A 22,746-nucleotide genomic window follows, 5' to 3' on the forward strand; every position below is an offset into this window, starting at 1 on the left:
ACTGATTGTGGAATCTTCACACTAGACCTCCAGCAGCTTGGATTGTGGCCTCTCCACTCTTCCTGCAGATTCTGGGACCTTGATTTCCAAATGAAATGCAAAATTTACTTTCATCTGAAAACAACACCTTCGACCACTGACAACAGTCCAGTTCTTCTTCTCCTTGGCCCAGGTAAGAGGCTTCTGGCATTGTCTATTGGTCATGAGTGGCTTGACACAAGGAATGTGACACTTGTAGTCCATGTCCTGGATACGTCTGTGTGTGGCGGCTCTTGAAGCAATGACTCCAGCAGCAGTCCACTCCTTGTGAATCTCCCACAAATTTTTAAATGGCCTTTTCTGAACAATCCTTTCATGGCTGTGCACCTTTTTCTACCACACTTTTTCCTTCCACTCAACTTTCCATTATTATGCTTGGATACAGCACTCTGTGAACATTAGCTTCTATGGCAACGACCTTTATTGGCTTACCCTCCTTGTGGAGTGTCAATGACTGCCTTCTGGACATCTTTCAAGTCAGCAGTCTTCCCCATGATTGTGGAGCTACTGAAACAGACTAAGGGACCTTTTTAAACGCCTTTGCAGGTGTTTTTTTTGTTAATTATTCTAATTTACTGAGATAATGAATTTTGGGTTTTCATTGGCTGTAAGCCATAATCATCAACATTAACAGAAATAAACACATGAAATACATCACTCTGTTTGTAATGACTCTACATAATATATGAGTTTAACTTTTTGTATTGAAGAACTGAAATAAATTAACTTTTTGATGTTGCACATCCCTGGAATCAGGGTTTCTAGCTCTTTATTATGCTGCTCTCAAATTACAAAAAAACTACTGAGAAATTCCCTTTACGGGTGCATGTCTTTAAATATGTGTAACTTGTTCTGTGTATAATATTTAATTTTTTTAGATTTTTACATAGAAAAGCATTTTTGGGTTTTTTTTTTCCCCATATTTTCGTAGATTGGTGACAGAGAGACAGAGGCATGGGCGGACATACCGCCTGTTCAACCTGTGCAGCTGCACAGGGGTCCGGAGGCTCCAGGGGGCCCCTGCAGGCAGGGCCGGTGTTAGGGGCAGGCAGCTGCCTAGGTCCTCGCTCCCCCAGGGGCCCCCAGCTAGCGGCACATCACACAGCTGCTATGGGGCCCCTGTGAGGCAGGGGGCCCGCCTGCCGCCAGCACCGACTCCCCCGCCGCATTTAACTATACTGGCGTCTGCCGATACAGTTCAAAGCAATGATGGAGGAGAGAGCGTCAGCAGACGCTCCCTCTCTCATCATTCCCCGCTCTGACTCTGACAGACACTGCCGCGCACTCACTGTGTGCCGGCAGGAGCAGGAACTGGAAGCAGCGCGGGCACGAGGAGAGGTGAGGAGTGTGCTGTGTTGTTTGTTGTTTTTTTTTTTTACTCTATAACTGAGTACTGGACTGTGGGGCCATTCTGGGAGGGAGAACTGCGCTGTATACTATGAAGCAGTGTGCTGTATACCATGAGGCTGCGCTGTATACCATGAGGCTGCGCTGTATACCATGAGGCTGTGTGCTGTATACCATGAGGCTGTGTGCTGTTTACCATGAGGCTGTGTGCTGTATGCCATGAGGCTGCGCTGTATACTATGAGGCAGTGCTGTATACCATGAGGCTGTGTGCTGTATACCATGAGGCTGTGTGCTGTATACCATGAGGCTGTGTGCTGTATACTATGAGGCTGCGCTGTATACTATGAGGCTGCGCTGTATACTATGAGGCTGCGCTGTATACTATGAGGCTGCGCTGTATACTATGAGGCTGCGCTGTATACTATGAGGCTGCGCTGTATACTATGAGGCTGCGCTGTATACTATGAGGCTGCGCTGTATACTATGAGGCTGCGCTGTATACTATGAGGCTGCGCTGTATACTATGAGGCTGCGCTGTATACTATGAGGCTGCGCTGTATACTATGAGGCTGCGCTGTATACTATGAGGCTGCGCTGTATACTATGAGGCTGCGCTGTATACTATGAGGCTGCGCTGTATACTATGAGGCTGCGCTGTATACTATGAGGCTGCGCTGTATACTATGAGGCTGCGCTGTATACTATGAGGCTGCGCTGTATACTATGAGGCTGCGCTGTATACTATGAGGCTGCGCTGTATACTATGAGGCTGCGCTGTATACTATGAGGCTGCGCTGTATACTATGAGGCTGCGCTGTATACTATGAGGCTGCGCTGTATACTATGAGGCTGCGCTGTATACTATGAGGCTGCGCTGTATACTATGAGGCTGCGCTGTATACTATGAGGCTGCGCTGTATACTATGAGGCTGCGCTGTATACTATGAGGCTGCGCTGTATACTATGAGGCTGCGCTGTATACTATGAGGCTGCGCTGTATACTATGAGGCTGCGCTGTATACTATGAGGCTGCGCTGTATACTATGAGGCTGCGCTGTATACTATGAGGCTGCGCTGTATACTATGAGGCTGCGCTGTATACTATGAGGCTGCGCTGTATACTATGAGGCTGCGCTGTATACTATGAGGGCAGTTCTGTATACTATGAGGCTGCGCTGTATTCTATGGGGAGGTGGGCTGTATTATATTTATATTCTATGAGGGGTGATTGCATCATACTTTATGGGGGGGCTACATTATACTATATGAGGGTGGCTGCATTATATTCCATGGGGGTTACATCATACTGTGGGGTGGCTGCATTATGCTCTATGGGGTGGCTGCATTATACTATATGTGGGCTGCATTATACTATATGTGGGCTGCATTATACTGTATCAAGGACTATGGGGAATACATTATACTATATGAAGAACTATGGGGTGCATTATACTGTGGCAAGTGAATTATAGGACTGAGGAGTGTATTATACTATATGGAGGATTATGCGGTGTGTATTTTACAATATGGAGGACTGTGGTACACATTATAATATATTGAGGACTATGAGGTGTATTATACTAAACAAGTAAAATGCTGCCTATTCATCCATTGATTGGATTGGTTATGCCGGAACAGAAATCATTGTTCTCAGCATCAAATCGCCGTTGTAAACTGTAGGTGTGCTGCTGGTAACATGATACTGTATGGTGATCTGTTAGTTATCTATTAGTGATTGTTCTGTTCCCATCATTCTTTCTCAGACGGTGTAAAGAGGCCGGGAAACAAGCGTTGAACAACTTCAGTATTGTCGATCACATTCCTTTAGTGGCCTGAACTCAGCGCTTGTAAATACAACAGAAATGCTTCTGTGTGATGTGCAATATGTTAGGATTTGAGGCCCCATTTTAAACTTTGCCTAGGGCCCCACTTTGCCTAAAACCATCCCTGCCTGCAGGGTGGCTAATAATGAGGGCAATCTGGCCAGTTTTCCATCTCCGGGGGGCCCCTGGCCAGATTGCCATCATGGGATTGCAGCTCCGCTGCCTGCAAGAGAAAAAGGCAGCGGAGCTGCAGGGAATGGATCCATCCTGCTTCCTGCCACACAGCAGCGGCTGAATGACATCATCATTTAGCGCCACGGCTGTGTGAGACAGGAAGCTGCCAGCGATGGTGTGGCTTCAGGATACTGTGTGAGCAGAGGTGAGGTGTGTGTGCAGAGAGGTGAATGGTGCTGTGTGTGTGTAGGTGGAGGAGAGGGCAATGATGGGGGTGACGGGGCCGAAGGCAATGATTGGGTTGATGGAGAGGGCAATGATAGGGTTGGTGGGGCAGGAGGAAATGATGTTGGCAGTGGAAAGGACAATGATGGGGGTGTGGGGAGGAGGCAATGATGGAGGTGGTGGAATGGGCAATAATATGGGGTGGTGGGGGAGAAAGCAATAATGGAGGTGGTGAAGAGGTCAATCATGGGGGGTGGGGGAGAGGGCAATAATGGGATGCGGGGGATTTATAATGGGTTTAAGAACAGGGGGAGGTGGAGGAAGACATTATTATCGATTATGATGTCTAACAGTCCCTTAGTATAAAGTGTACTCACTTATGTATAGCACAGTCCCTTAGCTTTGTCGCCTTAAAAGGAGGAGGGCCCAGGCACATTTCCTGCACAGGGGCCCCAAGCTGTCTGTGTCCGCCCCTGACGTTCACCAACTGTGAAGCGTATTCCCTGGTTCTGTACAGGCACTGAAGCAAGATGAGCAGTAGCCTGGCACAAAGATCGCAACCCAGGTAGATACCAAATACCACCAACTGTAGAGAGGTTCGCATTAAAGAAACCTGTCACCAGTTTTGTCATGGCCACCAACATGTTGTGTTTTCAGTATTTCCTCAGTATTGCACAGTTGATTAAATTATTATTAAGGCATCAGACACTGCCACATGTTCTCACCTGTGCAATACTGAGGAAATCCAGAAAATAAGATGTGTTGGGCGGCCGTGACGGTGGGGTTTGGGAAATGCTGGTTTAATGTAAGTGAATTTTTTAAAGTCATCCCTTTTCACATAAAGCTGTATCTCCACTTCTGAGCATTTCCAGATTGACATTGGTACTGGCCTCTGACTCGTAGTCGTCTGAAGAAAACGTGAAATATCAGGGGAACACTAGTCAGGACAATTGATGGAAGGACATTTTGGATGTGTCCCTTAACCTATGTTCACACATTGTGTTTTTGATGTTTTTTTTTTTTTTGCTGTGTTTTTGTCATGCTACGTTTGTCTCTTGTGCATGCTGACAAAGTTTAGTGCATAAAAAAAAAAATCTGATTTTACTTTGTCAGCCTTTGGCAACAGAAGTGCAGCAACAACTGATACCTGCATTTTTTGCACCACTCATTGCTTTCAATGAGTGAAAAATGATGAAAGAAGTGAAATTCTGCATTCTTCAAAAACCAAGGTTTTGCACAAAATACCGAGGACAAAAAAAAAAGCTGTGTGCATGTGGTTTCTGAAATGTCATACACTTCGCTGATACGGTAAAATGCAGTGAAAATTTGCATTAAAAAACCACGGAGAAAACACAACGTGTGAACATCGCCTTACGGCGGTAGAAGTATTTTCCATTTATCATATTTTCCTTAAATAAAGAAGTGGATGGAGATTAGTGTTTGCAGTAAGGATCTCTGCTAATATTTTGAATGCTATTGAGGGACCTTTTAGATCTGTGATAGTCCGCACAGCATAATATGGTATTTTAATGTTTCTCATACTTGTACTGTAGGAAACTAGGGCCAACCAGGGGATTTATAGAGGCAGTCATTATGGAGTGGAGGCGCCATTGTCTTCTTATTTAAGCTGCCAACTTCCATGGCTAGGCAGACATCTACTGTAGGGTTACCCAGGGTAGAAACAGGATTGTTTATCTGTATATTGTATATCAATTTGACTGACTATTGTGTTTTCCCTGAATTGATTTATTGCTGATTCTGTATCTTTGATCAGGCTGTAGGTTTGTATATTAAAGAGGATGACTATTGCTTTTATATTGATGAACTATCCTAGGATAGGTCATAAATATCAGATTGGTGGGGGTCTGACATCTGGTACCACCACTGATCAGCTTTTCCAGGTGCCGGCGGCGGCTGAATATGAGATTAGATGTTAGGCAGAACAGCACAGCTCCTTCATCTCTATAGCGGGGTCTTGCACAACCGCCCTTTATTTAAATGAATGGGAGTGGATGTGCAGTTTCCCGCTGTGGCCCCCGCTCAGTATCCCTCTGCAGCCCCCCACGCACTATCCCACTGCAGCCACCACACAATTGACAGACCTATGTGTTTCACATCCAGTCGCTGTTCCCTTTGGGGACTGTGATGTTGAAAGGTCATTAATATCAAAGTACTAGACAAACCCTATAATAGAAACATTTAACCCCTTCATGACCTTGCCGTTTTTTGCAATTCTGACCAGTGTCCCTTTATGAGGTAATAACTCAGGAACGCTTCAACGGATCCTAGCGATTCTAAGATTGTTTTTTCGTGACATATTGGGCTTCATGTTAGTGGTAAATTTAGGTCGATAATTTCTGAGTTTATTTGTGAAAAAAATGGAAATTTGGCAAAAATTTTGAAAATTTCACAATTTTCACATTTTTAATTTTTATTCTGTTAAACTAGAGAGTTATGTGACACAAAATAGTTAATAAATAACATTTCCCACATGTCTACTTTACATCAGCTCAATTTTGGAAACAATTTTTTTTTTTTGCTAGGAAGTTATAAGGGTTAAAATTTGACCAGTGATTTCTCATTTTTACAACAAAATTTACAAAACCATTTTTTTTAGGGATCACCTCACATTTGAAGTCAGTTTGAGGGTTCTATATGGCTGAAAATACCCCAAAGTGACACCATTCTAAAAACTGCACCCCTCAAGGTGCTCAAAACCACATTCAAGAAGTTTATTAACCCTTCAGGTGTTTCACAGCAGCAGAAGCAACATGGAAGTAAAAAATGAACATTTAACTTTTTAGTCACAAAAATTATCTTTTAGCGAAATTTTTTTTATTTTCCCAAGGGTAAAAGGAGAAACTGGACCACGAACGTTGTTGTCCAATTTGTTCTGAGTACGCTGATACCTCATATGTGGGGGTAAACCACTGTTTGGGCGCACGGCAGGGCTCGGAAGGGAAGGAGCGCCATTTGACTTTTTCAATGAAAAATTATCTCCATCGCTAGCAGACACCATGTCACGTTTGGAGAGCCCCTGTGTGCCTAAACATTGGAGCTCCCCCACAAGTGACCCCATTTTGGAAACTAGACCCCCCAAGGAACTTATCTAGAAGCATAGTGAGCACTTTAAACTCTCAGGTGCTTCACAAATTGATCCGTAAAAATGAAAAAGTACTTTTTTTTCACACAAAATTTCTTTTAGCCTCAATTTTTTCATTTTCACATGGGCAACAGGATAAAATGGATCCTAAAATTTGTTGGGCAATTTCTCCTGAGTACGCCGATACCTCATATGTGGGGGTAAACCACTGTTTGGGTGCACGGCAAGGCTCGGAAGGGGAGGCGTGCCATTTGACTTTTTGAATGGAAAATTAGCTCCAATCATTAGCGGACACCATGTCGCGTTTGGAGAGCCCCTGTGTGCCTAAACATTGGAGCTCCCCTACAAGTGACCCCATTTTGGAAACTAGACCCCCCAAGGAACTTATCTAGATGCATAGTGAGCACTTATAACCCCCAGGTGCTTTACAGAAGTTTATAACGCAGAGCCGTGAAAATAAAAAATAATTTTTCTTTCCTCAAAAATGATTTTTAGCCCAGAATTTTTTATTTTCCCAAGGGTAATAGGAGAAATTGGACCCCAAATGTTGTTGTCCAGTTTGTCCTGAGTACGATGATACCCCATATGTGGGGGTAAACCACTGTTTGGGCGCACCGCAGGGCTCGGAAGGGAAGGCACGCCATTTGGCTTTTTGAATGGAAAATTAGCTCCAATCATTAGCGGACACCATGTCGCGTTTGGAGAGCCCCTGTGTGCCTAAACATTGGAGCTCCTGCACAAGTGACCCCATTTTGGAAACTAGACCTCCGAAGGAACTAATCTAGATGTGTGGTGAGCACTTTGAACCCCCAAGTGCTTCACAGAAGTTTATAACGCAGAGCCATGAAAATAAAAAATAATTTTTCTTTTCTCAAAAATGATTTTTTAGCCCACATTTTTTTATTTTCCCAAGGGTAACAGGAGAAATTGGACCCCAAAAGTTGTTGTCCAGTTTCTCCTGAGTACGCTGATACCCCATATGTGGGGGTAAACCACTGTTTTGGCACACGTCGGGGTTTGGAAGGGAAGTAGTGACGTTTTAAAATGCAGACTTTGATGGAATGCTCTGCGGGCGTCAGGTTGCGTTTGCAGAGCCCCTGATGTGCTTAAACAGTAGGAACTCCCCACAAGTGACTCCATTTTGGAAACTAGACCCCCAAGGGAACTTATCTAGATGTGTGGTGAGCACTTTGGACCCCCAAGTGCTTCACAGAAGTTTATAACGCAGAGCCGTGAAATTAATAAATGTGTTTCCTTTCCTCAAAAATATTTTTTTAGCCCAGAATGTTTTATTTTTGCAAGGATAACAGGAGAAATTTGACTCCAAAAGTTGTTTTCCAGTTTCTCCTGAGTACGCTGATACCCCATATGTGGGGGTAAACCACTGTTTGGGCACATGGCGGGGCTCGGAAGGGAAGTAGTGACGTTTTGAAATGCAGACTTTGATGGAATGGTCTGCGGGCATCACGTTGCATTTGCAGAGCCCCTGATGTGCCTAAACAGTAGAAACCCCCCACAAGTGACCCCATTTTGGAAACTAGACCCCCCAAGGAACTTATCTAGATGTGTGGTGAGCACGTTCAACCCCCAAGTGCTTCACAGACGTTTACAATGCAGAGCTGTGAAAATAAAAAATCATTTTTCTTTCCTCAGAAAAGATGTTTTAGCAAGCAATTTTTTATTTTCACAAGGGTAACAGGAGAAATTGGACCCCAATATTTGTTGCCCAGTTTGTTGTGAGTACGCTGATACCCCATATGTGGGGGTAAACCACTGTTTGGGCACACGACAGGGCTCGGAAGGGAAGTAGTGACATTTGAAATGCAGACTTTGATGGAATGGTCTGCGGGCGTCACATTGCATTTGCAGAGCCCCTGATGTGCCTAAACAGTAGAAACACCCCACAAGTGACCCCATTTTGGAAACTAGACCCCCCAAGGAACTTATCTAGATGTGTGGTGAGCACGTTCAACCCCCAAGTGCTTCACAGAAGTTTATAACGCAGAGCCGTGAAAATAAAAAATAATTGTTCTTTCCTCAAAAATTATGTTTTAGCAAGTAATTTTTTATTTTTGCAAGGGTATCAGGAGAAATTGGACCCCAACAGTTGTTGCCCAGTTTGTCCTGAGTACGCTGGTACCCCAAATGTGGGGGTAAACCACTGTTTGGGCGCACGTCGGGGCTTGGAAGGGAGGGAGCACCATTTGACTTTTTGAACGCAAGATTGGCTGGAATCAATGGTGGCGCCATGTTGCGTTTGGAGACCCCTGATGTGCCTAAACAGTGGAAACCCCTCAATTCTAACTTCAACACTAACCCCAACACACCCCTAATCCTAATCCCAACTGTAGCCATAACCCTAATCACAACCCTAACCCCAACACACCCCTAACCACAACTCTAACCCCAACACACCCGTAACCCTAATTCCAATCCTAATCCTAACCCTAATCCCAACCCTAACCCTAATCCCAACCCTAACCACAACTGTAACCCCAACACACCCCTAACCCTATCCGTAACCATAACCACAAGCCTAATCTTAACCCTATTTCTAACCCTAGCCCTAATTCCAACCCTAACTCTAATTCCAACCCTAACTCTAAGGCTATGTGCCCACGTTGCGGATTCGTGTGAGATTTTTCCGCACGATTTTTGAAAAATCTGCAGGTAAAAGGCACTGCGTTTTACCTGCGGATTTACAGCAGATTTCCAGTGTTTTTTTTGTGCGGATTTCACCTGCGGATTCCTATTGAGGAACAGGTGTAAAACGCTGCGGAATCTGCACAAAGAATTGACATGCTGCGGAAAATACAACGCAGCGTTTCTGCACGGAATTTTCCGCACCATGGGCACAGCGGATTTGGTTTTCCATAGGTGTACATGGTACTGTAAACCTGATGTAAAACTGCTACGAATTCGCAGCGGCCAATCCGCTGCGGATCCGCGGCCAATCCGCTGCGGATCCGCGGCCAATCCGCTGCGGATCCGCGGCCAATCCGCTGCGGATCCGCAGCCAAATCCGCACTGTGTGCACATGCCATAACCCTAACCCTACCCCTAACCCTAACCCTAACCCTACCCCTAGTTCTAACCCTAGTTCTAACCCTAACCCTAGTGGAAAAAGAAAAAAAAATATTTTCTTTATTTTATTATTGTCCCTACCTATGGGGGTGATAAAGGGGGGGTTTATTTATTATTTTTTTTATTTTGATCGCTGTGATAGAACCTACCACAGCGATCCTAAATGTACTTGTAACGAATCTGCCAGCCGGCAGATTCGGCGGGCGCACTGAGCATGCGCCCGCCATCTTGGAAGATGGCGGCGCCCAGGGAGAAGACGGACTGACTTCGGGAGGCTCGGTAAGTATGAGGGGGTGGTGGTGGGGTGGATCGGAGCACAGGGGGGGGGGATCGGAGGATGGGGGGAGCGGACAGGAGCACGGGGGAGCGGACAGGAGCACGGGGGAGCGAACAGGGGGACGGAGGGGGGTACCGGACAGAACGGAGGACTGGGGAGGAGATCGGGGCGGTGGGGGGGGCCAGAACATGATTTCCAGCCATGGCAGATGCTATTGCAGCATCGGCCATGGCTGGATTGCAATATTTCACCATTTTCATAGGTGAAATATTGCAAATTGCTCTGATTGGCTGTTGCACTTTCAACAGCCAATCAGAGCGATCGTAGCCACGTGGGGGCAAAGCCACCCCCCCTAGGCTGAAGTACAACTCCCCCTCTCCCTGCAGATCGGGTAAAATAGGAGTTAACCCTTTCACCCGATCTGCAGGGATGCGATCATTCCATGACGCCACATAGGCGTCATGGGTCGGGAAGGGGTTAAATGCAGAAGCTCTTTTTTTCCAAATCGTACTTTTGGCTATACAGTTTAATTGCTGTCTGATAAAGATTAGTGGTTTTAACTTTGGGTATTTGCACACTGCATCTTCTTCAGTTGGATTCCTCTTGGACCCTGCATGAAAAACCGATTTAAAAAAATAAAATAAATAAATAATAATAAAAAAATGAACACGTGCACTGTAATGGTAATGCAGTTTGCTGTGGATATGTTCAGTCTTTAGGGCTATGTGCCCACGATCCGGAGTAAAGGTACCTTCACACTAAACGACTTTGCAACGAGAACGACAACGATCCGTGACGTTGCAGCGTCCTGGATAGCGATATCGTTGTGTTTGACACGCAGCAGCGATCTGGATCCCGCTGTGATATCGCTGGTCGTTGCTGAAAGTCCAGAACTTTATTTGGTCGTCAGATCGGCGTGTATCGTCGTGTTTGACAGCAAAAGCAACTATGCCAGCAATGTTTTACAATGGTAACCAGGGTGAATATCGGGTTACTAAGCGCGGCCCTGCGCTTAGTAACCCGATGTTTACCCTGGTTACCCGGGGACTTCGGCATCGTTGGTCGCTGGAGAGCTGTCTGTGTGACAGCTCTCCAGCGACCACACAGCGACGCTGCAGCGATCGGCATCGTTGTCGATATCGCTGCAGCGTCGCTTAATGTGACGGTACCTTAACATTTCACCTGCACTGTGTCCAAAACGCTGCGTTCTACATTAGAAGCACGGTGGATGGGATTTATAGGAATCTCCTGCCCACTGTGCTTTTATTTGACGCTGCATAAACTGACTCCGTGGTGCGGGTTAACGAGCTGCAGCATATCAATTACAGTATCTGCTACGTAGCTACACCCATAGTCATTCATTACATGTGGTAAATCCGCACGGTCACTGAACACATGCGGATTTACCTGTGGTGCTATTGCCTGATAGTGGGCACATAGCCTAAACATTTTTATTGCTTCAGTGTTTGAAAGCTGTGGCGTGGCTAAAAGTGACTTGACAATTCTTCCACTTTCACTTCATTATATGAAAAAGAAAAAGGCGCCCGAGGCAAAGCTGCCCAAAACACTAGCGCAGGAGATACTTCAGGAAAAACCCTGCTGTATGCACAAACCTTTTGAGGGTTCTTCCTGTAGCTTATTACCCTAAGGATTGACTGTTCCATCAGTATTCTCCTGTGTTTTGTTGGTGGTCGGAAGCCTCCAATTTAAATTTTGATTTCTTATCCTAAGGACGGGCCATCAATATTCAGGTTAATGAAAACCCTCTTAAGCAAATGTGTATTGTTATGATACTGTGCGCCTGATTTCAGCAAAACTTTTACATGTAAAAAGCTTTGAAGAGTTTGCATTATTGTATCACAACTAGAGGCTGCTCTAAAACTGTGACTTTCGTCGTTCTCACTCCATTTTCCCCTAGTTCTGACAAAGTGGACGAAAATGGGCAATCTCACTCTAGCAGGGACTGGAGTAGGATTTGTGGCGCGGTGCACACACTCGTCCAGCGCTCCTGACTCATGTAAAGTTGTTTTCAGTACACCTTGTTCTTTAAATCCTAGTGTCCTTTTGGAGTCACGACGTAAATCGAAGAAAATAACAGCAAGAGGAATATTTTCTGGTGCCCGGGTGGTGCGAGGAGTTGATTGGCAGTGGGAGGACCAAGACGGTGGCAATGGCAGGAGGGGCAAGGTAATTCATCTCACAACAATGCTCTAAAGCTCTGTTAAAGGGAATTTGTCTCCAGGATTTTGTTGCCTCACCTGAGAGCAGCATAATGTAGGAAAATAGACCATGATTCCAGCTGTGTATCACTTAGTTTAGTGGGTGCAGCAGTTGTGAGACAATCGAGTTCTTAGATGTAGCAGAGCTCAGAAAGCTGCCCATGTCCAAACCACAGCTTTCTGTGTACATTATCTACTGACAGTGATCTGATTATCAGAGGAGGGAGTGTGGTCGGACCAGAGCTTCCTGTGCACTGTGGTCCGAGCAGTGATCATCTCCTGGTGATGCAACCTTTATTGTATGGAAACAGGACACCACCTAATAAGTGACACATCCTTGAAAGCTGAGTCTCAGCTGCTACATTATGCTGTTCTCAGATTACACACAGCAAAAACCTACTGTCAGCAGGTTTTTGCTAGGTAATCTGCGAGCACCATGATGTAGGATACAAGATCTCGGCCCAGCATTCCTGTATACGTGGGGATGGCTACTGGCTGACAATTATCTTATGTGTTTGTGGACCTTTTAAACCTTTTCTGGGGATTAAATCACTTTTTTTTTGAATAGTGGTCAGCCCCTTTAAAAGCCGGGAGAGTTGGTGTCTGCACCAGCTATGTAATTTATATGGCCAGCTTTAGAAATAATCAGCCTAAGAGATTGGTGTTTTTGCCCCTGAGATAAACCAGCACATGAACCTTGCAGTTTTGCCTTCATCTTAATAGACATAAATCTGCCTGTCTGATTGTCTAAACCTTTTGTATGTATTGCATACCTCTCCTGGCTGTAACACTTTTGATAACCAGAGGCTAAAGGTACCGTCACATTAAGCGACGCTGCAGCGATAGCGACAGCGATGCCGATCGCTGCAGCGTCGCTGTTTGGTCGCTGGAGAGCTGTCACACAGACCGCTCTCCAGCGACCAACGATGCCGAGGTCCCCGGGTAACCAGGGTAAGCATCGGGTTGCTAAGCGCAGGGCCGCGCTTAGTAACCCGATGTTTACCCTGGTTACCAGCGTAAAAGTTAAAAAAACAAACAGTACATACTCACCAGCGCGTCCCCCAGCCTCTGCTTCCTGACACTGACTGAGCTCCGGCCCTAACAGCACAGCGGTGACGTCACCGCTGTGCTTTCACTTTCAGTTTAGGGCCGGCGCTCAGTCAGTGTCAGGAAGCAGAGGCTGGGGGACGCGCTGGTGAGTATGTGCTGTTTGTTTTTTTAACTTTTACGCTGGTAACCAGGGTAAACATCGGGTTACTAAGCGCGGCCCTGCGCTTAGTAACCCGATGTTTACCCTGGTTACCAGTGTAAAATATCGCTGGTATCCTTGCTTTTGCTGTCAAACACGGCGATACACGGCGACCTAGCGACCAAAGAAAGTGCAGACCTTCTAGCAGCGACCAGCAATTTCACAGCGGGATCCAGATCGCTGCTGCGTGTCAAATACAGCGATATCGCTATCCAGGTCGCTGCAACGTCACGGATCGCTGGCGATATCGCCTAGTGTGACGGTACCTTTATACTTTCTTGTATACATTTTCTCTCTGGCATGTTATGTATCCGTTAAGTGACTAAAGATTTAATCACCCACAATAGCTCTTGGAGAAACCATCTCTGTTTTTTGCTTTGTATCCACATAACTGAAATAGGGGTGTTAAGTCTGAACCAAAAATAAAGGTCTTTTTATTGTTCTACACATTTAAGTACAGGAAGCAAAGACCTTGTAATCAGATTCAAGGGGCCTTGACAGAAAATGTACTGATTTCCTAATTGTTTAGGTGTTTATTTTATTTTCACCAATAACATTTTTTGGTATGCCATATAACTACAGGAATAATATACTGCAATACAGAAGTATTGGGATGTGTGCACAGAGTCAGTAATTGGTAGCGCTTTGGGCGCAAGTGATTCCTCATGTGTTCATTGAACCATGCGGAATCACCACGTCCAATACATTGTATGGGTGAGATTTATCTTGCGTAGCTCCGCAAGATAAATTGACATGCTGCGGTCTGGAAAGACGCGTGGCATGTCCGTCTCCGCAGGCAAGCTGCTGGCGTCGGTGCACGCATAGTGGGCATGGGAGTTCTTGAAATTTCATCCACTATGCTGTAACATCTGGACACTGGATTGGAGGCTGCGGATGTACACAGCGTCCAGCCCACAGCGTTTACTGACCGTGGGAATGTACCCTAAAGGTGTCTTACGCAAGTGATCAAACAATCCCCTGGTAAAGTCCCTAAGTTAGACAAAAAGAGGTTGTCCACTATTTTTACATTGATGGCCTATCATTGGGATAGGTCATTAATGTCTGATCGGCCTGGATCCCTCCACCCCCGCCGATCAGCTGTTATCAGTGGCGGCCGGACCGGTACTTGTGGAGCTGGTCTTGTACGTGTAGTAGCCGGGGCTTATTACTGCACATCCACCTCCTATTGTTTTGTATAGGAGGCAGATGTGCAGTACCCTGCTGCAGCCACTATAAGTAGATGGCCAGCTCTACAAGGAAGTAGTTCCACCCGGCGGTTGCCACCACCGATAACAGCTGATCGGCGGGGGTGCTAGACCCAGGCTGATCAGACATTGATCAGCTATCCTAAGTATAGGCCATCAATGTAAAGGTAAAGAAAAAAACCTCACAGTAATAAACTTTTTTAGCTAAAAAAAAAATAGCTACACGACAATAACATCCTAAACTGTAAAACTATCAAATACTTTGCCCTATACACTGAACATCCGAAAAAAGTGGAAGAATTACTGTATTTTGTTCTGCCTGTCAAAAAGCAAAGTGATCAAATCGCTTACTGCAAAAACAGACGCCATCACATAGTTCTTGGCATAAAATTAAAATTGCTATATGTCTCGGGTAACTGTTTTTGCTGTGCAAAAGTAGCAATACATAAAATACTTGCCTGTCAACAGTGCAAATAAGAAAAAAAATGCCGCAATGGAAAGCTACTACATTCATTGCATTTTTAAGACAAGGGGATGTCCACTACTATAGAACAACTGATCTAAATGTTTGTTCCCAATAAAATAAAAAAGCCTATACTCCCCTCCCGTGCCGGTGCTGTTCCAGCAGTGTCGGCACTTGGGTTCTCAGGGCTCTCGTGCGGTGGTTGTGACAAATGGTACTCAGCGCCCAATCAGCTCTGGCGTCACTGTCTCTGGCTTCGTATGAATTGAACATGAAGAGGAAGTCAGAGATAGCGGCGCCTTCTTCACTCTGTACGAGGGCAGAGACAGTGGCGCCAGCACTGATTGGATGCCGGGCACCATGTGTGATAACTGCATGAGAGCACTGGGAGAGTGGAGTCGGCACGGGAGGTGAGTGTAGGCTTTATTTTATTGGGGTCAAACATTTAGCTCAAGAAGGGGTTTTTCTAGTAGTGGACAACACTTTTAAAGAATGCCTATCATGCTGATTTTTTTTTTTTTAATATACTCCAGTGACAAAGTCCTTTAGAAAAAGCCCTAATGTCAAAATGCACGAAAAAGGGAAATAGACTGCAAAGACTCAATCACATGAAAACCAAAAAGAATAGACCCCTAAAATATAACTTTTATTCATTCACTTAAAAATACATTACTCACAAGACAACCTTCTAAAAATAGTCTAGCGAATACTCAATATCCACAAGGGCTCAATCCAGGTTGAAGAAAACTGTGTGTGTGTGTGTGTGTGTGTGTGTGTGTGTGTGTGTGTGTGTGTGTGTGTGTGTATCTAAAGATGGTTTTAGGGACTACCAATTATCTAAAGAGCCCCTATCTGTCCCCTGAAAAAGCCCAACATTTTAGTAAAGTCAGGCCCTAAGCTCCGCGGCTGCTTTGGCACTTTCCACTAATCCAGCACTACTAAAAGGAATGTGTCCTCAGAAAATGACTTATTGTATAAATAAGGTTTTCGTGTTAAATCTGTCTCTTAAAACATGGGGCTTTGTTTTTATTAACTTATCATAATCGGTATTAAAACCAATTTTTTCCCAATAAATATTGTACAGTGAAATAGAAATACATGTAAAACAAAAACCTGATTTAAATAGTAGGTGATTTTCCGATGATGGATTCAGTTTAGGCTATTATCGAATGGTAGCATCATTACATCATTTACCATTTTTTTTAAGCAAATTTTCAGCTGCGTTTTACAGTACCAGCAAAGCCTTGAGATTTCAGAAATCTCATGCACACACATTGGTTATTGGTCATCAGGATTTTGCGCTTTGCATTTCAATGTCAACCCTTTAACGAGCCTTGCCACATGGCTTAGGATAAAAGCCCAAACCAGAATCTCAATTTGCAGACACTATTTTGGGGTGCCGCTCCTCGTCAGTGCAAAGTGTGAGATCTGGTTTAGCTGTGTGAGAGGCATCTCACCGGGATCCAAGGGGTATTGTTTCTCCTTGCGGAGAGTGACATGTTGACAATTTGCATATTTCCCAGAGGAGCATTGCGACTTAAAAGTCTCCTCATCTCAGCATGCTTAGCATGTCACTCTCCTCAAGGAGAAATGTTACCCCTTGGATCTCTCCCATTGAAGTGAATGAGTGGTGAAAAAAACGCACCAAAAACGTAGGTATCAGGTTTTGCTTTTTTATTTTGTTCCAGAACCTGATTCTATAGAGTAATACAGAGAAAGAAATGGAGTAATGCATCCAAACATGTAAATATAAAAGGTATAAGGTTATTACATGATTACAAAAAGAGAATTAGTACATATTAACAAAAAATATTTATGGATCAGTAATAGAGACCATACAGAGAGAGGATCAGGTAGAGGGCAGCATGTATAATCACATTACATCACATGGGCATTTTACCCATGGTAATAAAGTGCATAGTGCTTATGTAAACCTCAGAGACAATTGAAATAGTGGAGAAGATATAAGTATTATGTAGTAGGCCTGAAATCAGATCAAGGCTGATATATTGAAACCCCACCATTCCCCCAGGTTCTTAAGGTACGTTCCCACGGTCAGTAGACGCTGCGGACTGGACTCTGCGTGCATCCGCAGCGGCCAATCCGCAGCGTTCAGATGTTACAGCCTAGTGGATGGGATTTCAAGAAATCCCATGCCCACTATGCGTGCACAGATGCCTGTGGATCACCTGTGGAGATGGACATGCGGCACGTCTTTCCAGACCGCAGCATGTGAAATTTTCTTGCGGAAACACAAGTCTCCACAAGATAAATGTCACCCATACAATGTATTGGACGTGGTGGTTCCACACAGTTCAGTGAACACATGCGGAATCACCGACGTTCAAAAGCCGATAGCGCTATGGACGTTGCGAACATGTGCTACGTCCAAAGCGCTGCATAATACTGACTGTGCACCCGGTCGTACCTATATTGTGAAGTGAGAGAGAACACACCGCTAGCCCTAGAATAGGACTTTTTTTTTCAACACTAAACTTTATCAGCATGCAAAAGAGTTAAATCTAGCATGCAGGGAAACCTGCTTTTTCTGCAGATTCTTTCAGGTTTTGCTGCAGGAAAAAAATGCTGAGAAAAAAATGCTGAGAAAAAAAATCCCTTGTGTGAACCTACCCTAAGTGTATGTGCACACGATGCAGATTTAGTGCAGAATTGGTGCAGAACTGCAGCAGATTTTTCTGCTGCAGAACTGCACTGTGATTTACAGTACAATGTAAATCAATGTGAAAAAAAAAAGCTGCGCAGAAACGCTGCAGATTTAAAAGAAGTGCATGTCACTTCTTTTGTGCAGTTCTGCAGCGTTTCTGCACCCCTCCATTATAGAAATACAATCTGCACTAAAAACGCATAAAAAAACAGATAAACGCAGCTGCGGATTCTTCCAGGAGATGCAGATTTTGTGCAGAAAATTCTGCACCTCTTTTCTTACGTGTGCACATAGCCTAAAGGGAAGCTGTCATGTTGTACATTCAGTCCGATCTGTGGACAGCCTGGTAAACAGAAGAAACTGAGAATAGTGATATATAGGTTTGTGGGAAAAGATTCAGTAAATTTGGTCCCAGTTTTGCCAGAGAGTTGTTCCTTTTAAGGGAACATTAGGGCTACTTCCAAAAAGATTTAGCACTAGAACTTTTTTAGAAATATAACCAACCTGGGGCTGCCCACTATTTTATTAAATAAAATGAGTTGCCCCAGATTGGTGATCGGTACTTCATGAGGGGTGCTGGACTTCATGGACCTGTTGTTTGTATCTTCCTTCTTATCCCTGACCAGTGCTAATAAGATCTGGGAACTACACGAGAAGGTGGTAGATTGTCCTCCTGATCTCGCAAACTTCACATCCAATAGTCTAAAAATCCACACAAATTGTCCATCTGGATAGATTGTTAGTCTTTTGCATAATAATAGATGGTGTTCTTTTATATTGTGTGAGATGCAACAACCTCGCCCTCCAGTCTGCCGTGTGTCGGTCACACAGATGAGGTCAGGGTATGGTGCCACCAATCTGGTTATGAAGCTTTTAAAATCTGGAAAATACTTGGAAACATTACTCTCCATATTTACGCAATCTAGCCTCTCGGCTACTTTTCTGTCACTATTTCATCTGATCAATTGACATCATTTTGTTTAATCTCATTTTAGGTAACTGAGATCCAGGACTGGAGTGCATCAAGCCCACACAGTGCTGCTTATGTCCTTTGGGACAATGGGGCTAAAAACCTTTACAGAGTTGGATTTGAAGGCATGGTAAGTAATTAAGAAAGGTCAATTCCTGCAAGAACTCAGCAGTTCCAAGGGCAGAGAGTGTCTTCTTTTAACTCTTTTGTTGCAAACCACATCCTGGCTTGGGTGATGTAGTGAATCTCTTTTGTGATACATTTTTGGGGGAGATGAATTGGCAATAGGGGTGGCATTGCTGCACATTGTTGTGTTTTGACCCTTCCAGCTGTTCCAGTGTTACGTTTAATCTATTTACAGCCCTCTATTGTTACTGCTTGGAGAAAAAGCACGCTTCCTTTTAATGCAGTCAGACATTAGACTCTTTGACAATCCGTTCTGTCATTGTTAAAAGTTTTTTGTCCTTTTTTTTTTTCTCTTGAGTTTGTCGCCTGTCTGTGACTCTTGTGCCTTTGCTTCCTTTTATTTTTTGTATTGTTGCAAAATTGCGTCATGACAAGATTTAACCCATTCATCTGCCCATTTTCATTTTTTCTTGCTTTTGTTTTTTCTTCCCCTTCTTTCAAGATCCATAACTTTTTTTTTTAAAATATATTTTCGACAACCTGACCGTACAAGAGCTTTTTTTTAGCTGGATTAATTGTACTTTTGAATGTCATCATTGATTTTACCACACAGTGTACTGGGAATAATAAAAACAAGTGCGTTAAATTTGGATTTGTTTTTTGAGTTTTTTGTATTTACAGTGTTCATTATATGGTAAAACTGACCTGGCAGTATGATTGCCCATGTCAGTACGAGTACTTGGATACCAAACAGGTATAGTTTATTTTTTAAGTAGTGAAAAAAAAAAATCAGAAATTTTGAATGAAAAAAAGTTTTTTTTGCCTTTGTCGCCATTTTCCAAGCTTTCCATTTTTCAGGATCTGGGGCTGGATAATGGCTTATTTTTTACGCCCTGAGCTGACATTTTGGCCATTTTTGAATGCAGCGATGCCAAATGTGTGTGTTTTTTTTTTTTAATTTTTAATGGAGTAAAAGGGAGGTGATTTGAACTTTTGTATTTTTTTTTTCTTAATACTTTTTAAAAACTGTTCTACAGGCTGTCATGACTACCCATCGCACCCCCCCCCCCCCCTCTGATCACGTGAGCCTGGTTAAACTCTGAGCCGGTTTTCACCTTCAAGACTATGCCAAATTTTACAATTCTGACCAGTGTCACTTTGTGGTAATAACTCTGGAATGCTTCAACGGATCACACTGATTCTTCGTGACAAATTGTACTTCATGATGTTGGTAAAATTTGTTCGATGTGTGTTTATTTGTGAAAAAAATAACAATTTTGTAAAAATGTTGCACTTTTCAAACTTAATTTTAATGCCGTTATCAGCTTAAAGGGAACCTGTCACCATGTTTTTGGAAGATGGGATAAAAATAGCGTTAAATAGGGGCAGAGGTGGGCGTTACATTAGTGTGTGTGTTATGCGTTTATTACCCACCTAAGTTGCCGAAATAACTTTGCAAAGTCTCCGTTTTCGCCTGTCAATCAGGCTGGTCAGGTCACATGGGCGTGGTGTCTTCACCCAGATTTGGCGTAGTTTTCCGTTGGTGGCGTAGTGGTGTGCGCATGCCCAAAGTCCGGAATCCTCTTCCAGGGGATTTAAAATAGCGCGGTGTTCGTTATTGCATTGGTGATCGGTGGGCGCGGCCATCTTCCTTTGGCCGCGCGTGCGCAGAAGCGGCGCTCTGCTGGCCGCGGCTTCAGGAAAATGGCCGCGGGATGCCGCGCGTGCGCAGATGGATATCGCGGCGGCCATTTTCCTGAAGCCGCGGCCAGCAGAGCGCCGCTTCTGCGCACGCGCGGCCAAAGGAAGATGGCCGCGCCCACCGATCACCAATGCAATAACGAACACCGCGCTATTTTAAATCCCCTGGAAGAGGATTCCGGACTTTGGGCATGCGCACACCACTACGCCACCAACGGAAAACTACTCCAAATCTGGGGGAAGACAACGCCCATGCGACCTGACCAGCCTGATTGACAGGCGAAAACGGAGACTTTGCAAAGTTATTTCGGCAACTTAGGTGGGTAATAAACGCATAACACACACACTAATGTAACGCCCACCTCTGCCCCTATTTAACGCTATTTTTATCCCATCTTCCAAAAACATGGTGACAGGTTCCCTTTAATGACCGCCAATACGTCTTTTAACTGACCAGAGATAAAAGAGAATAGCCTCCCCATACAGGTGACAATCCAGCAGCTGTCGGCTGTGCACTATAGCGGACAACTTGCTGCATCAGCCACAATTAGAGTTTGCACCGTCCAAATCTGTTTAACCCTTAGATGCTGCTGTCAATAGTGACTACATCATATGAATGGTTAACAGAGTATGGCTTCTCCTTCTTTATCCCAATTGGTGCCCTCAGATCATGATTGTGTGGTCCTGATGTTTGCCATGGCAAATCATGACCAAATAAGCGGCCTTAGAGTCTTCCGGCTACAGTGGTCTGTTGAGAAGTTAGCGACATTTAGGTGGTAAAAATACACATTTTAATTTCTGTCATGTCACTTTGCATTAATTCCTGAAAATCATCTGAAGGGTTAATAAACTACCTGACTGCAGTTTTCAATATGTCAGAGGGTGCTGTTTTTAAAATGGTATCACTTTTGGGGGTTTCACAATATATAGGACACCTAAAGGCACTTCAAACATGGAAAGGTCCCTAAAAAATAAATTTTGTAAATTTCCTTGAAAATATGAAAAATTGCTGCTACATTTGTAAACCTCCTAAAGTGCGAACAAACTAAAAAAACATTTTACAAATGGTGCTGATGTAAAGCCGACATGTGGGAAATGTTATTTATTAATGTTTTGCTGTGGTATGACTCTTAAAGGGATAATCATTCAAAGTTTGAAAATTGCTAATTTTTAAAAAATGTTCTCAAATTTCTGATATTTTTTTTATAAATAAACACAAAACATAATGACCTAAATTTACCATTATCATAAAGTATAATGTGTCATGAAAAAACAGTCTCAAAATCACTGGGATTTGTTGAAGCGTTCCAGAGTTATTACCACATAAAGTGACACTGGTCAGATTTAAAATAATTGGCTCAGTCACAAATTTGCAAAACCATTTTTTTTAGGGACCACATTACATTTGAAGTGATTTTATTGGGTCTATTTGACAGAATATACTCAATATTTACAATGTTCTAAAAACTGCACCCCTCAATGTGCTCAAAACCACATTCAAGAAGTTTATTAACTCTTCAGGTGCTTCACAGGAATTAATTGAATGTGGAAGGAAAACAAAATCAACACTTAAGGGTAACAGGAGAAAATGGATACCAAAATTTGTTGTGCAATTTCCCCTGAGTACACGAATAACCCATATGTAGGTAGAAACTAATGTTTGTGCTCGAAAAGGATGGAACCCCATTTGACTTTTTGAATGCAAAATTTGCTGGTATAGTTAAGGCACCGTCACACTCAGCGACGCTGCAGCGATATAGACAACGAGCCGATCGCTGGAGCGTCGCTGTTTAGGTCGCTGTAGAGACGTCAAACACAGCAGCTCCAGAACGATGCAGGAGCGATCCTGTGACGTAGCGGTGACGCACTTACCGTTCTCACAGGTCGTTAGCTCCATGTTTAACATTGCTGACATCGTTGCTTTTGCTGTCAAACACGACGATAAACGCCGATCTGACAAACAAATAAAGTTCTGGACTTCTTGTTCCGACCAGCGATATCACAGCGGGATCCAGATCGCTGCTGCGTGTCAGACACAACGAGATCGCTATCCAGGACGCTGCAACGTCACGGA

At 44.0% G+C, this 22,746-nt stretch overlaps 1 protein-coding gene across 2 annotated transcripts in view; it reads left to right on the forward strand.

The window, feature by feature from the left end:
- The window catches only part of MIB1 (MIB E3 ubiquitin protein ligase 1), a 196,266-nt gene that overhangs the window by 40,791 nt on the left and 132,729 nt on the right, over positions 1-22,746 (forward strand). For both annotated transcript variants that reach the window (XM_077270343.1, XM_077270342.1), the window contains exons 3-4: positions 12,132-12,261; positions 18,871-18,975. In XM_077270343.1, coding sequence (XP_077126458.1) covers positions 12,132-12,261; positions 18,871-18,975 — 235 coding nt within the window. The remainder of the gene's footprint in view (positions 1-12,131; positions 12,262-18,870; positions 18,976-22,746) is intronic.

This window comes from Ranitomeya variabilis, chromosome 6, assembly GCF_051348905.1.
Source record: "Ranitomeya variabilis isolate aRanVar5 chromosome 6, aRanVar5.hap1, whole genome shotgun sequence".
Classification (NCBI taxonomy): Eukaryota; Metazoa; Chordata; class Amphibia; order Anura; family Dendrobatidae; genus Ranitomeya; species Ranitomeya variabilis.